Source organism: Stylophora pistillata, chromosome 1 (genome assembly GCF_964205215.1).
Source record: "Stylophora pistillata chromosome 1, jaStyPist1.2, whole genome shotgun sequence".
NCBI classification, from domain to species: domain Eukaryota; kingdom Metazoa; phylum Cnidaria; class Anthozoa; order Scleractinia; family Pocilloporidae; genus Stylophora; species Stylophora pistillata.
Window position 1 is genome coordinate 15331311 of NC_142519.1, and position 16427 is coordinate 15347737.

Sequence of the window (16427 nt, forward strand, 5' to 3'; positions counted from 1 at the left end):
TCTTACAAGACCAGTTCCAAACGGTCGCAGTCGTTCTGGCATCTGATTGGTGCCAGAAAATCTTTGTGTTTTTCTGCCCAATCAGAGTGAAGTGTCCTTTCGCGTGTTTTAACACGCACATATACAGCAAGCTCTGTTGCTCGCTAAGTTTGTTTGGGCCGTGCGACGAAGCTTTGCTCGAAGTGAAAAGTTTCAGTCTCAGCACACAATGTAAGAGACATCGATCAGATTGTCCGCGAAATCTTACCGGAAATTATTATGAATACTTTCGCAGATATCACAAGAGAACGCGTTTAAAAGTTTGCGAGGTTCGTATAAAACATAATGGTTGCAAGCATTGATATGTCGCTTTAAACGTTAGATGAGATGTAAGCCTAAATCTCTCAAGATTTTTGTGTAATTTGCTGTAAGTGAAACTTTTCCAATCCCGTGAAGCTATTTCGTCGCACGGGCCACGCAGGAATGTCGAGCAGCTGGCGCTTACGCAACTTTTTGTGCACGCCCGGCCAAACTCTACTGTAATCTTCGCTTGAAAAAAAAAATTGATAAACGTGGAAACTTTTGTTTATTAGATGTGGGTAACAGATAACCCTGTACTAAGCTGACATTTACAATAAAGGAAGCTCGCCCTTTCCATCCAATATTTCTTGGTCTTTGGTTTTTTTTCCCCCAATGAAAGCAGCATCGATTCCCAATGATCAAAGGTATTTAACTTGGTCTTCAACAATCGACAAAAGAGGTGAAATGACAATGACCAAGGGACTAGAAGAGAATCCGTGGCCTTTCGAGCTCAAGAATTTGAACACTCTACACAGCAGTTGAAAGATTAAACTTTTTCCAAACCCCTTCGGTAACTGTCCGAAAACATATCTCCTTTCCACGATGTTCTCGATGATTAGTTTTTGTTCAGATTTTAATTAGCTAACCGAAAACACAGCTAAGCTTTCTTTAAGCGCTTGCTGGAGGTCGTCCACGTACTTAACGTTCTCTGCAACTTGGCCATATTGCGAAAGACTTTACTACAAAGCAACGATTAGAATTTGGCGCGCACAGAAAGCTACGTAAGCGTAAAATCCAGTTGCTTGACATACCTGCGTGCTTTCGTCGCCCGTGCGACGAAATAACTTCACGGGATTGGAAAAGTTTCAGTCACAACAAATTGTACAAACAATCTTGAAATATTTAGGCGTACATCTCATCTAACGTTTAAAGCGACATATCAATGCCTGCAGCCATTATGTTTTACGCGAACCTCGCAAACTTTTAAACACGTTCTCTTGTGATACCTGCGAAAGTATTCAGTATAATTTCCGGTAAGATTTCGCAGACAATCTGATCGATTTCTCTTACATTGTGTGCTGAGACTGAAACTTTTCACCTCGGGCAAAGCTTCGTCGCACGGCCCAAACAAACTTAGCGAGCAACAGAGCTTGTTGTTTATGTGCGTGTTAAAACACACGAAAGGACTCCAAAGGACACTTCACTCTGATTGGGCAGAAAAACACAAAGATTTTCTGGCACCAATCAGATGCCAGAACGACTGCGACCGTTTGGAACTAGTCTTGTAAGACAATGTCCCCAGGGGATCTTCTGCCCTTAACATGAAATCGACTCACAGCCCCTGGGTCTCCGAGGATGCCTCAGAACAGGTCGTCATTTAATTCTTCAACTGACATTTATGTTGTGATTTCTTTAACCCTCTAAGAAGGGAACTACGTACTCCTTAAAAGATGTGACAATATCTTTATTCAATTTTATTCCAGCTTGGGAAAAGAATAGCTTTCCCTTATCCTCCTGAAGTGATCAGTTTTGATAGATCAGTGTAATTATCAGATTGAAATAGCTGCACTACGCTTGGAGGTACTACTTCCTGGCTTAGTTATTTTCCTTTCAACATAATCAAGTTATTCTCATAAAAAAGGTTCATGATTCTGTCTCTAAGGTCAGACATCTATATTTCGTTTCATTGCTATGGTGATCTTGACGTTGCTACTCTTTCGGAAGTAGTTCTAATATTTCCGGCGGTTGTAATCCTTTCGGAAGTTGTAAAAAGTTTTGGAAGGTTTTGCCGCGAACCGTCGTAAACATATGTCTAAGAATATATATTTCACACACCCCCGCGCATTGAGAATAACACCCACCATCATTGGATAATGATTTTTTTCTGTTTCAGTTCTATTCTTGGTTCAATTGTATTAGCGTTTGTTTTTGCCGGCGTTATAATATCAGATACTTAGCTTGAAACAGTTAAAACAAAGCATAACAAAACCGGGCCATTGGTGAAATGAAAGCGCGGTTACGAGCTAAAATGCTGATATGCGAATAATAAAAGTCGATCTGCAATAACGCAATCGCCACGAAAATGATATCAAAGGAGTGATGAAAACTTTATTTTGGTATTTCAAAATCGTCTTCATTATATTATCAGAATCTTAAATCAGTAGTCGACGTGATTCGAAGGAAACCGAAATAAAGATCGTCAGATGATCATGTGTATATATCCCGTTTATAGCTCGTCTTGTTTTTTTTTGCATGTTCTGAGCTGATATCATCATTGAGTAATGAGTTTACCCACGATAACCAGAGCTGGAGCGATCCAGAAAAAAAAAGATTGAACTTTCCTACTTTTAAAAGGTAGGTGTTGAATTTGAACATAATCATCATTGATTGTCGTAATATGTAACAAAGTTTTTGAAGGAGAGTTAAACCGTTTCCCTGCCTCATTTCCACCTTCAGCTATGACTGTAACGAGGCGGTACAAAACATTCCATGGCATAGAAAAATTTTCTCTTTTGTGACAGTTTTTCGGCATTCTCATATATCAGCACACTATAATAAAAGCAGCGATTTACCGGACTCGTCTATTCATACACAAAATTCCGCCAATAATCAGTTATGTTCATACTACTGATAATTTTTGTATATTTTCTTAATTTACCATTTTTGTTTGGAACGTTTACAGGAAAAGTGGCGAAACAATTTCCTATACAATATCAACTAGACCAGTTTGGCATTCCAATTCCGACTGATGAAATTAACCTTAGGTTTGGCTACATTTCTAAAAGCCAGTGAGAAGTCACTTTCGTTTGATGTTTCTCTGATTTTGGTCGCTTATAGAGGGTCAGACCACGAAGAATTTTGGGGTTATAAAAAGACACGTGTCACGAGATAGGGACGAAGTAAAATGCGAGTGCTCCACGAGGATCAGAGCTCTAGTCAATGCCGGTTTCCGGGTCGAAAAGTCTACCAAATGAGCAACAGAGAACTAATTGTTGAGATAGCTCATATCACACAGTGTAGGTTCTTATGTGATTACTGTTCCATATTCCGTTCTAATCAGTAAGAGGAAGTCGTTGTACGTTACGAAACACTAAGAATTTGTTTTTTGAGAAGTATCTTAATTTGAATTAAAGGGGAACCCTTTTTTTCGGTGTGAGGGTTCGAACTTCATCTGATTCCAGATCAATCGCTCTCTGTTGGCCCTATCTTCTGTTTTTATTTTTATTTTTTGTTTTGTTTTCAATATTTTGTTTCCTTTATCAAAGAAAATGAAAAAGGTGACGTTCTATTTCGTTCTCTTCCAATTAGATATTCTCGTTGTGCATTAAATTTAAATGGTCGCCCTTCAGGAAGAGTGTGAAATTTTAACAGCTTTTTATTTTAGAATGTCTAGCCTGTGTTAGCCCGCCGTGTTGTGAACTACGTACTGTTACTCAAACTGCAGCTGTATCGTGTGATATTTATCTCGTGGGACTGTGGGGATCCATTTTGAGATAATGATATCTGAAGCACTGCATCAATAGCTGTGAGCATACGGTTTCCCCCGTTGTGAAGCGAAACATACCTTCTCTCCTTTGTTTTTTTTCTCCTTTATTTTAAAATTTTTGATGAGCATTTTGAAAAATCTGGCGATGATGACACTTAAAGAAACATCGAAAAAAGCATCATAATTATCGCAAAATGTCACGATCTGTGAAGCACTATATACAAAATTATCCCCTAGTATCGTAAGGGATTCTTAGCCAATGTAAGAGATTAGAAATGAAAATAAACAATTTAAAAAATCGAGTTTCCGGATGGGATTTGAACCCACGACCCTCCGTGATCTAGTCGGATGCTCTAACCACTGAGCTACAGGAGACTCTATGGTGAGCAAGGGTCAATTAGTGGGTATTGACTGGAACCGCATCACGCGGCTACACAGCCAAATATCAGCTAGCGCATAGAAGCTCACTAACAGCATCACGCTGTCACATTAAAGCATCACATGCATTAAAGCATCACATGCAGCCAACCATCCTCCAAAGTGAGCGTGTAGAAATGAAAATAAACAATTTAAAAAATCGAGTTTCCGGATGGGATTTGAACCCACGACCCTCCGTGATCTAGTCGGATGCTCTAACCACTGAGCTACAGGAGACTCTATGGTGAGCAAGGGTCAATTAGTGGGTATTGACTGGAACCGCATCACGCGGCTACACAGCCAAATATCAGCTAGCGCATAGAAGCTCACTAACAGCATCACGCTGTCACATTAAAGCATCACATGCATTAAAGCATCACATGCAGCCAACCATCCTCCAAAGTGAGCGTGTAGAAATGAAAATAAACAATTTAAAAAATCGAGTTTCCGGATGGGATTTGAACCCACGACCCTCCGTGATCTAGTCGGATGCTCTAACCACTGAGCTACAGGAGACTCTATGGTGAGCAAGGGTCAATTAGTGGGTATTTCTACACGCTCACTTTGGAGGATGGTTGGCTGCATGTGATGCTTTAATGCATGTGATGCTTTAATGTGACAGCGTGATGCTGTTAGTGAGCTTCTATGCGCTAGCTGATATTTGGCTGTGTAGCCGCGTGATGCGGTTCCAGTCAATACCCACTAATTGACCCTTGCTCACCATAGAGTCTCCTGTAGCTCAGTGGTTAGAGCATCCGACTAGATCACGGAGGGTCGTGGGTTCAAATCCCATCCGGAAACTCGATTTTTTAAATTGTTTATTTTCATTTCTACACGCTCACTTTGGAGGATGGTTGGCTGCATGTGATGCTTTAATGCATGTGATGCTTTAATGTGACAGCGTGATGCTGTTAGTGAGCTTCTATGCGCTAGCTGATATTTGGCTGTGTAGCCGCGTGATGCGGTTCCAGTCAATACCCACTAATTGACCCTTGCTCACCATAGAGTCTCCTGTAGCTCAGTGGTTAGAGCATCCGACTAGATCACGGAGGGTCGTGGGTTCAAATCCCATCCGGAAACTCGATTTTTTAAAATGTAAGAGATGACATAATTAAACGAACGTCAAATTACCTTGTCGGCTAATCTAAAACTGATATGAAAAAAAAAACAATGGCAACTTATTGGTACTATAGTTTTCTTTGTTTGGAAAAGCTTAATTTCTGTAGAAGAATTGAAACCATGGTTGGGTAGTCAGTCAGAGGGTCTGCTAGAACTAACTGGCCACTGTCAAACGTTCCAAAGTCTAAATGAACAATGTTGAAAGAATTTTATTGACCACCGACATTTGCAGATTTACTTCCCTACTATCCCCTCGATCCAATCAAGCCCTGGAATCCGATTCATAAGCTGTAGATCCAAACATTTGCCAAGTCATTATGTTCCTGCCTTCTGTAGGACATCCCCCCTCAATACTCGTAACAGCTACCCCTCAATACTCACAAAGTGTGAATGGTACAAACAAAGTTACAAGTAAATCCGACAGAATGGTGAAGAAGTAACCTTGCATGGATTCACATCTCATTCAGGAAGAGTAAAAGTACTTCTTACTACTTAGGTTCTTCATGCAGAAACCTCGGAACAGTGGCATTCATGCACGGACTACTTGGCTTCTGAAGCTTTTTCTCTCCCCTCCCCAACCCCCTCTCGGCAACTAGGCCCTCTATCGACATACATCCCATCATTTCTTTTATCCCGAGATCATGAGCATCGAGGAAGGGCTGCGGTCTAACAAATAACATTTACGGGGCCTGGACTCGTCTCAGGTGCATATCACGTACTACGGTTCCTTTCAGCGTTTTATTTGGCAATATCAGTGGCAATATTTTATTGTAAATTAGGTATGTTTAAGGCTGTGCGAAAGTAAAAATTAAGAAATTAGAGTCACTTTGGTTCATTGAACTATCTCTGACGGTTGTTGTTTCGAAATAACGTCCTTTGGTTGTCAGGTGGAGCTCGGGATAACACCCAATAGGCCATTTTCGATATATTCAAATTCACACTTGGCTCCGAGGCTTGGGGGAATACAACAAAAGAAATCCCATCCAGGTCGAGGGATGAATAATAAATTTCTGTTGTTTTATTCCCATAAGCTAGAAGCCATGTTAGAATATTGATACATCGAAAATGGCCAACTAGTCTCCCTTAAAGATTTTACTGAACGAGTTCCACAGATCCCGATGATTTTGATATGAAAGTATCCACTGTGGGTCTGATCGAGATAATGGTTAATACAGAGTGAGCTGACTATGGATTCACTTCCGATTTGTTTTCAGATCATGGAAGGGTCACTAAGAAAGTTTGCCGAAGAAAATTTCAGCCAGGGATACTTCCCAGCCCTTCACGGTGAAATCAAACAAGTACAGCCCCTGACACTGGTGGTTAAAAAGAATCGGCCACTATGGAAGCGACCTTTCGCAAAATTGGAAGTCATAGTCCTTGCAGAACTGGCGAAATACGTTAAAAAAAACGAAGAGTATGAGGAGTTTCGCAAATGCTTGGCATCTAAGATCAAAGAGGAAATGCTTATTTCAAATCAGCACGAAACCATTACATTGGAAGCCAGGTATGATAACGCTTTGACCAAATTTTTGCTGCCTGGTATATCATTGTGTTGCATCTTTAACGACGTTTGTTTAATGATAAAACAAACTAATGTAATGGCGAGGTTATCGTGAAAGTAAACAGCCAAATTTGCAATTTAGCCTGGCATAGTTACTGCCTTCAAATATTTTTTCACTGGAAGAAGAGTTGAAGTAAGTAATGGAAAGCCTCAGCTAGTGTTCTGCCATTCAACATTCTAAAGGGGTTCCTGAAGGTGCATTCTTTAAACGCCTTTCAGTCACTCTTTCAATAATGATAACGATAATACAGTCGGCTCCCTATAACTCGAACATTCAACAGAAACTGAAAAAGGTTGGGGTTATCTAGAGCTAGAGTTATCGGAAGACAGGAACAAAGGAAAAAAAGGTGTTTACTGTTTTTTCTATTCATACAGTATATATTTTAATCAAATTTGATCATAGACAGGTCGAGTGAAAATGGAACACCAAATTATTTTCGATATCAGAAAGTAAGGAGAATTAAATTTTTCATGTACTACCCGAAACCAACGAAACCTGAACTGGATTGGCACGTTGAAATAAAAGACAAAGACTACAAAAAATTTAAAATAATTGAAATTTTTTGAACAGTAGTGCACTTTTTGTTTGGATTTGTCGCGTACTGTCAGACGTGGTTCAACGTGGCTTGAGTTGTCGAGGGCAAAAATATATATTGAGAATGAACTGAAGGGAAACGAAGTAAGCTGTAGGCTCGAGTTACTGCGGGTAAAATTGTAGCAAATTGTCATCATCATTTTCATTGTCAGTGTTGTCGTCACTGTCATTATCACTGTCGTTTTCATTGTTGTTATCGTCGTCATTATCCTTGTCAATGCGTCGTCATTGTCATGGCCATTGTCTTGGTCAATGCCATTATGTTTGTCATTACCATCCTCATTGCCGCTACTATTTTCGTCGTCATTATCATTGTCAAGGTCTTTGTCATCGTCATCGACATCATCATCCTTATTGTCGTTCTCATTAATTTCGTTGTCGTTGTCATTGCCATTGATTTGGTCAATGTCATTGCATTTTTCAGCATCGTTGTCATTATCATCCTCATTGTCGTTGTTATTGTTATTTTCGTTGTCGTTGTCATTGCCATTGATTTGGTCGATGTCCTTATATTTGTCATCATCATTGTCATTATCATCCTCATTGTCGTTCTCATCGTTATTGTCGTTGTCGTTGTCATTACCAATGATTTGGTCAATGTCAATGTATTTGTCACCATCATGGTCACTGTCGTCATCATTGTCATCGGCACTGTTATTGTCGTTGTCGTTGTCATTACCCATGATTAGGTCAATGCCATTGTATTTATCACCATCATTGTCACTGTCGTCATCAATGTCGTTGTTATTGTTATTGTCGTTGTCGTTGTCATTTTCATTGATTTGGTGCCATTCCCAAAACCATTTTACAATTCCCGAAACTTGCGATTATCATTTTCGTGACTTTGTTGAAACGTTTTGGTGACTCATCCGTTGCTTAATTAAACTTTAGAGGATTTTCGTCTTTTTAAAAAACTGGTACCCAGTGGTAACTAGGTATTTAAGCCGCCCACTAGACTGTTTCCTCGTGAAATTAAGACGGGCAATCCTTAGCGAGTGGAATGGGCTTATGGAGCCTCCACTCAAACATGCTGTTTCTGTATTGCCCGTCGACATAGCTAGCCATATAGCTAAAGTTTTGTGAAAAAAAGTTAATATAACATATCATTTTGAGTTACATAAAATGTGTTTTTTTTTTTCATTTTTAGTGAACGAAACCTTGGTGTGGGTGTTGGAGGAATTTTGGAGGGAACCATCCGATTAAGTGATGATCAAGGCGTTCTAAAACTGGGAAAACTAAGCCAGAAATACATTGATGATCCAGATCTCCGTGGCCTTTTAGCAGCGATTGAAATGGATCATAAAATGATGAGGACTTTCGCTGAAGGAGATAAACTGCTTCTCATCACTTCTGTGGTTTACAGTGAGAAGTTTGAATTAATTGGGGAGAGAAAAAAAGAGGTAATGTCTATATTGCTAAATATGCATGCTACTTTTCTTTAGCTCAAAAAAAAAAAAAGAAAAAAGAAAACGAAAATTAATAACGGAGTTCATTTGTAATTTAGTTTACCCTCACCTTCCTTTCCACTCGATATACATTGCTTTCTACTAAGTTCGAGCTTATTTGAGTGGGTTCCTTACCAAGATCTAGAAAACTTTTAGAAGCTGGTCTAAAAGACACATTTAACATTAGCGAACAAAGCTTTTTCAAAATTCTTCTTTACTTCAATTGTACCTTTGGATTAGTAACGAAACGTTCATTGAATGGATAAATTGACTTTATTGACTATTCAGAACTGATTAGACAATCAAGCGAATGTAACAATATTTGAAATGCGAGATATGACCTACCTAGAAGAACTTTTTTGCGTTTCTGTGATTCAGTAATTGTTGTATTCTTTGACTTTAGAAATTAGTACATAATGCTAACCTACGAATTACTCTACTTCAAAATTATAGTGTTACAAAGATTAATTTTTAGTTTATTAACTCCACTCGGCAATAGAGAAACGAGGGTCCAGTTATGACACTGTTACAACATTGAAGACCAATTTGAATTACGAACAAAAAACTGAAGTCACACAGGGCTTCTCCCATTTTTGCAAATGCTTTGTTGATTTTCTCTGCCTCACTTCTATCTAATTTTAGAACATAACCAAGGTAAAGCGCGTGCTCTGATTGGTCAATTCAGTATCCACCATTTTCCCACGAGTGTACGCTGCTGAAGTAAGCAAATGCAAAGACTAGCTTCCGCGCTTGTTTTTCTGGTCACGTAAGCTTTCAGTGTTAAATAAAAGGAAACTCTTTCATTACAACGTATCAGTGATATCACTTTGGAGGTTTACTAAGCACTCAAGAAGCCAGATTCGCACTCAGCTACTGGCTCGCGCGACTCTTATGCTTCTTTCGCGCTTAGCAACTTCGCGCGTGCATCCCTAACTCAATAGAGTACGCTGTGGTGTTTACCATTTGTTAATCTGTAAGTAAGTAAGTAACATAGGTTCGCCACTTTATTGTAAAACTCACTTTTATTTACTTTGCTCCAGACCGCGGCTGAAGTCACGGTAGATGGGCCGTCTGTGATGAGTCCGTTTTCCCAATATTTTAAGTCAACGATGGCCAAAGTTCGCTTCAACAAGACAACCCATCCTGCAGAGCTGGCATCAAGGACTGCAAGTGCACCACTCCTCTTCAAGTGTTGCAATGTTGATTACATTAAGGAGGAAAGTCGACTGGAAATCAAAAAAGGTGAATATGTTGGTAAGGGAGATGACGAAGATTCTGAAAATACTTTGGTGGAAATTTTCTCAGACGAGACCGATGCACCAGGTGAGACCAACGGATACTTTTGAAACTCATCCGCACTATGCTACATAATTTGAAAACAGCGTTTACACTCTGAAAACGCAAAAATCATTTTCGATGTACAATGGGAAACGAATCAAATGTTTTCTGCCCCCGATCTACTACCTAGATAAATTGAAAAACGCAGTAATCACAGGCAGCAGGAACACTCAGCATTCTTGGGCATGCGCAGTGTATCTAATGATCACAACAAAAACAACAAAGAGCAATGGAAACGAAGTTTCCTAAAATTTCCGAATCTCTGCATTGAGCTAATTATAAGCCCTTTCAAATTTAGATATGGGCATTTTTTAACATTTAAAAGGGAAATATTGTTGATAGGCTTTGGTTGGATTTAACCGCCAGCTAAGATTGCCTCTTTTTTTTTTGTTAGCCCCTCTCACTCCAGAAGATGTTACGAAACTGGACTCGATGCTTAAAAATGTTCTTCTACCCGTAAAGAGCCTAAACAAACGCAGGGAAAATGTTGGAAAGTATCTTCGTTGGGTAAGTTAATCCAAGACATAACTCACCTTTGTGCTTGCAAGTAAAACTGAATCTTCCATCCTTCTTTCCTGATGCGCTCTGTCTCACAGTCTGTCTGTCTGACTTCCGGTCAGTAGGTCGGTCGATCTTTGAGTCTATCGATGGATCAGTCTATCTGTCTTTCTCTCATGTAGTCCGTTCAGTTTGTTTCCGCGCCTGTTTCCCTTTGGTCCCAAATTTGTTCGTTTTTTTCAGTTTCTGCTATCATATCTAACAAACCAAAGCTCAAGTTAGTTAATATATTGTGAATGCACGGCTACTCTGAACTTCCATTGCGAGAGAAATTAGACTCTCCGACAAGGTCAACCTTTTTAACAGGTCAATAGTAAAGTTTAGTAGAGTTTTTCTGTCGTGCTCTTACATCCTAATATTTTTTCAATAGTTTGAAGCAGCAATGGCATCAGACCAGGAAAAGTTCCTAATTCACGACTCAGTAACACAGGATGACTGTGAACTTCTCAGATTTGCCTTTCTTTCCGCCTCAGAGGGTTCATCTCTGCTGGACATGTCATCTCTTACAATACACGATATTCAGGGATTCGCTGTTGTCTTCAAACATCTTTTAGGTAAATGACAATTCATTACACGTACGCCAATAACAGAAAATATGCTTTTTTCATAGAATTCACACAGCTCGCGGTGATCATACTTTTTACATTGTTCACAGGTAAAGTTTATAATGCCATTATGATGACTGCGAGATCCGATATTTCGTTATTGCTTTTATGAAGGGCTTTGTTACTTACCAAAACTAAACCTGTTTGAAAGGAAAAACAATAGTGTAAAAATAACTTGCTTTATCTATAAATCAGAAGTTGAAATAACATAAACAAGAGCTGAGTATTATAACCCCTCGGTCACACTTGCGCTAGGATCAAGTTTGCTTGGTCAATTTTTGTTTCTCTAGCAAATTCCTAGCTTGTCATAAATATGACCGACCAAACTTGGCAATGCTTACTTGCTTAAGAAAGAAGGCGGAGCTGCTTAAACTTCAAAAGAACCGCAGCTTAACCCAAGAGCACTACGGAGTGCTCTTGAGCTGAGCTAGATAAACAATTGACCAATCAGGTGAAGCATTGTTTGACATCTCGATCTTTCGCAGATTTTTTGGCGCATAAGCAAGTTCTGTGTTGTGCGTCGTTAAATATGTCAAGAATTGGGCCAAGAATATGCCAAATTGTGGTCGAGGGAGAGCTCAAGGTCGCTCTTGATAGCGTTCAAGAAGAACGTTGAAAATGGTCATCATTAGCAAAAAATTGTTTGAAAAAATACCATGTGCCAACCTGGTGTTTTGGAAGAACAAGTCTTGGCGTCTTCTTCGTCTTAAAGCCTTTCTTCTTCTCTCGCGTTTGCGGAAAGTGCGAAGAAAGGTAAACAAAAACAAGTTCATTGAGAATTGGTCCATATCGAACCGCGACAAAAATAAGCAGGCTGTTGGTCTTTCAATGTGACCAGATCCCCCTTGCTCCAATCTCTAGCATGTGCTTGGGTTTGCTTGTCTGACGTCGACAGCAAGCATGCTTCATAGTGATTTCAAGCGCGAGTGTGACCGAGGGGTAAGTTTTGGTGAATACCGCATTCGGCGTGCTCTAATTGAGTTTTAAAATTTTTTTCACGATATAGATTATGACTTATCGATCTTTCAAGTGACTGGAAATAAGATGAATTTAAGGTGGCTCGTACCAGTTTCCTCGCGCGGGGAACAGGTCACTCTTGCGTGACGCGCGCGAGAGAAACGTGCGAAAGAAGCGCGAGATCAAAAGATGAAAATTCAAAACAAAGATGGCGGCGGGTGGAATTTTTTCTACTTTTGTGAGACGTTTACCTAAGAGCTTGTATTTGATGTGTTGAGCGGCTACAGTGAATGCAGGAGATAGAAATTAAGATGACGAGGACGATTTTCGGAGAAGTAAAGGTTGCTTCACTTCACATTTAAAAGAAATATTCAACCGGTATGAAATCTTGCGACGGCGAAAAAAGAAGAACTCAAGTGAAGGATAATCTACCTGAAGTGGAAGAACACTTTGAAACTTCAAGGAAAATAATATGATATAGCCAGAAGTCATGTGTAGGATCTTTAAGATGAGCTCGGGAGGCTATCTTTGACGGCTGTTTAATGATTTTCTTAGCAGTAAACGTCTGTGAACATCAGATCGTAGGTGTTCGCACGAGCACACGCAATTGTCAGCGGTAGCTAAAACAGATCATGAGCAAATGTCGATCTTATAGAATCCAGATTTTTAAATGCGCGAGAACGCGCGTGGAAATTGCTAAACTCACGAAAGCTATTGCATGAAAACAAGTCCGGTGACCCCTTCTTTTTATTGTTCCAATATGATAATAACGTCGAAAGGAATCATCAGGAAGAAAACTAGAAAATTCTACGGAAGGAAATTTGCAATGTGTGAAAACTGCCCTTTTTGTAGATTTTCTGAAATTCCGCTCCGTAGAATTTTTTAAAAATCTTTGTGCATTTTCCTTTTCAAGTGCCAAAAGCAATCACTGAAAAAAATCAGGGGGTCACCGGATTAGTTTTCGAATTATTTAAGCCACAAGCTAAAAAATGCGTCTGAATGAGCCTCTGAAAGCGTTGCCATGGAAACTGCTAGTGACGAAATGACATCTATTTTTGGATAACCAATGATTATGTAATTCAACCCCGTAAAAGTGTTCAACTGTCATTTGTCAGTCTTTCTGTTGTATTCTTTCAAAGTTACAAACCATCAAAAAGATGAAAACTGGTACGAGCCACCTTAAATTGATACTCTTGATTTGCATGCGCATTTTTACATTACATTTTATTTAAAAGTGCAGATCATAGGCGATCTGCCGATTTTAAAATCCGCAAAATTTTTACGCCACACGCTCTTATAGGCAAGGAGTCTTGCGGCCACTCTGAATCTTCTCAACAATAAAATGTCAATGCCTATTTTTTCTGAAAGTAATCGTGTTCCTTTTTCCAACAGATTTGACCGATGAAAAGTGGAGAAAATTGGAGCTGAGAAATGCAGAAGATGATTAACCACGGCTGTGTTAACAATGGCCGATACACTTTTGAAACTGGGATAGAACTTTTCTAATGTAAAACGATTAAGGTTTGAGCTAAGCACGTTTGGTAGAAGTAGTTAATCGCCTTTTATCTCTTACCACTTATTTTTTGAAGAGATTTCCTTTTGTGAAAAGCTGTCCACTGAAGATCGCTTTGCGATTGAGTGTTGCAAAACCAAAACCAAACCCCTCAAAAAATAGACCAATCAGAATAATAGACAATTCCGCAGCGAGTCAATGAGAACTTCAGTAAGACGACGAATCTTCTTTAACGGCAGTAATTGGAATGGATTGGATGAAAGTTTGGCTTTCAAATCACTGAGCAAGGATTCCGCAAGTAATGGCTAGTCGCAGGGCGCACGTTCCACACCCAATCTAAAAGTCTTGCCAGTAAGCATAATATTAATGATCTCTCTAATACTCCTTGCTCCCCCCTCCTCTCCCCCCCCCCCCCCGTTACAATGAGTAATTAATGAGTATGCAAGATATCTGTCAAAAAATTCGAAAATGATTATCGATATTATGGGAGCTTACGAAATAACGAAGGCTGTGCTGAAAACTACGTCTACCTTTGTTTTTCTTGAGAACTCTGAAAAAACCAAGATCCATACTTCTTTGCATGACGGCAGAACTACATTTCCAGTTTCTGCGCAAAGAATATTTTTATTTCCAACTGGGGAAATGTGGAATTTCCTGTCATCCGCAGCCTTTTTCAGAGGACGACGATATCGGTCGTTTGATCACTTTGCTATTTTCAGTGGATGGCAACGAACTGGAAAAAATCTAAATTCCCTTGTACGTTTGATGTTCTGCTCAGTGTTGTGCCACTCTATCTCAAGAATTTCTCCAATTCGTCGCCGTCCAACTTTTCGTAAGGTCTCCATCGAAGGCTCAAAGACTCGATGATCTCCTTTTACCTCCCTCAGAGACTAGATCCCTTATGAGTCATTATACAAAGTGCAATTTTGTTTTAAAGAATGATGTAAGCCATCTTTCAGAATGGGAGCTTCTTGTTTCTAATGCCACAGTTTGAAATATCCATCAGTCAAAGCTTAGGAGAGATAAACGAGATAAGCATAAGATTCTGGCTAAATTTCCACGATGTATGACCAGTATCTTCAGAGAGATCAGCCACCTGGTTTTCTTTCCAACTGATTCAAAACCAAGACTCGCCATCTTCCGTCTCCTCGGAAGCGACCAGAGCAATGAAGTCATCCCTTCTGAAAGTATCGCGAAAACTTTGCCGTTTACTCGGGAGGACGTGTTCCTTCAACATTTACAAAAGAAATGACCATACTACATTTTCGTGTGAATAGCAATGCATGTGTGTAAACTACGCATTTCTGTCCGTAAATCGTGCCAGCAACACGCCTCTCCCACCCACATGGTTCCATGTTGCAGAATCGTGTCCATCTAACATGTACCCCCGTGAGAGATCCCTTTTCATCTTACCATCTAGTTATTGTCTAACGAAGAATTATTCCAGGGTTTCAACTGCAGATGAAAGACGTCTGATGCTTAAATTTAATTTCATGATATGACACCTACAAGAGTGATTATGGAACGTCTAATCTTTCATGAGATAATGTTTTGAAAGTTGAAAGTATACGCCTCACTTACTGTTCGTATCTAATTTAAATACGACAGTTATACACAACGAAACGTTATTCTAACCTGCCTATTTACCGTCTGCAAAGCCTTCTGACGAGATCTTAAACGCATAAGCGATTTACTGACCATGACTGGTCTCGTTGCAAAATGATCTTTATGTGGACAGCTCTTCTTTTCCCTTGAATTTTTCCAAGTAATTGTAATCCTGACTATGAACCAAAGTTAAACGGTAGAGTTTGTTTTCCATAAGCTATAAGTTCAAAAAAATTAAGTAAATTGTATCTGTATTGGCCTCTCCTTAACTTAAGTGTGTCATTTTGTATTTTTGCCCTAAAAGAGGCTTTAGAAACTAAGATTGTTAATAAGTAGTGGACGAAAAATAAGTTAAGAAATATGAGTACAATGCGTAATTCTAAACTTCATCTTGACTATGTTTTCATATCGACTATTTTTTCATTTACCTCGCCGTTGTACTTAAAAAAAGTTACTTTAGGCAAAAAGCGACAGCGACAGCTACGAGAACGGGGCAAAGAACATAAACAGCGAAAAAGTAGAGCGTCTTAAATTCTGAATAGCTTAAGTTAGACCCTCTGTGATCATGAAGTGAAACCCAGGTGGAAATTTTTCATGCTCCAGTTTGGCATCCGAGTTACATTTTTTATTCACAGATTAAGCTGAAGAGAGATCTGCCGCCGATAAAGAATGAGAAATAATTAAGCCATCAGCAAAATCTTCGAGATAAATGAGTTGATTCTTTAAGCAATCGTTTTCTTTGGTGTCGCAGTCAATGAATCTTTTATTTCTTAATGCAAATCAATAGATGGAGCAACTTAAGATTTGGGAGCTAATAGGCATATTTTAGGTGTTAACAGTATTTCAAATAAATAAAATAAAAGGAAATGTTTAAAAGCTTCCTTTGCTTCCCAACTGGAAAAATTAACAGCTTCATTCACTGAGTAAACAATCATTTTGCTCATGCCT

At 39.3% G+C, this 16427-nt stretch overlaps 2 protein-coding genes across 2 annotated transcripts in view; both read left to right on the forward strand.

Annotated features, from left to right (window-relative positions):
• The first annotated feature begins 2520 nt into the window (after positions 1 to 2520).
• On the forward strand, positions 2521 to 16357 carry LOC148741381 (uncharacterized). The gene is made up of 7 exons (XM_088740046.1): positions 2521 to 2634; positions 6517 to 6806; positions 8606 to 8858; positions 9944 to 10226; positions 10636 to 10748; positions 11170 to 11353; positions 13754 to 16357. The coding sequence occupies exons 2-7, from the start codon at positions 6520 to 6522 to the stop codon at positions 13807 to 13809; spliced, it is 1176 nt and encodes a 391-aa protein (XP_088596172.1). The 5' UTR covers positions 2521 to 2634; positions 6517 to 6519; the 3' UTR covers positions 13810 to 16357.
• LOC148741382 (uncharacterized) overlaps positions 2537 to 16427 on the forward strand; it is a 73614-nt gene continuing 59723 nt past the window's right edge. Inside the window, exon 1 of the mRNA XM_088740009.1 lies at positions 2537 to 2634. The gene's annotated coding sequence lies outside the window, so the exon portion shown is untranslated. The remainder of the gene's footprint in view (positions 2635 to 16427) is intronic.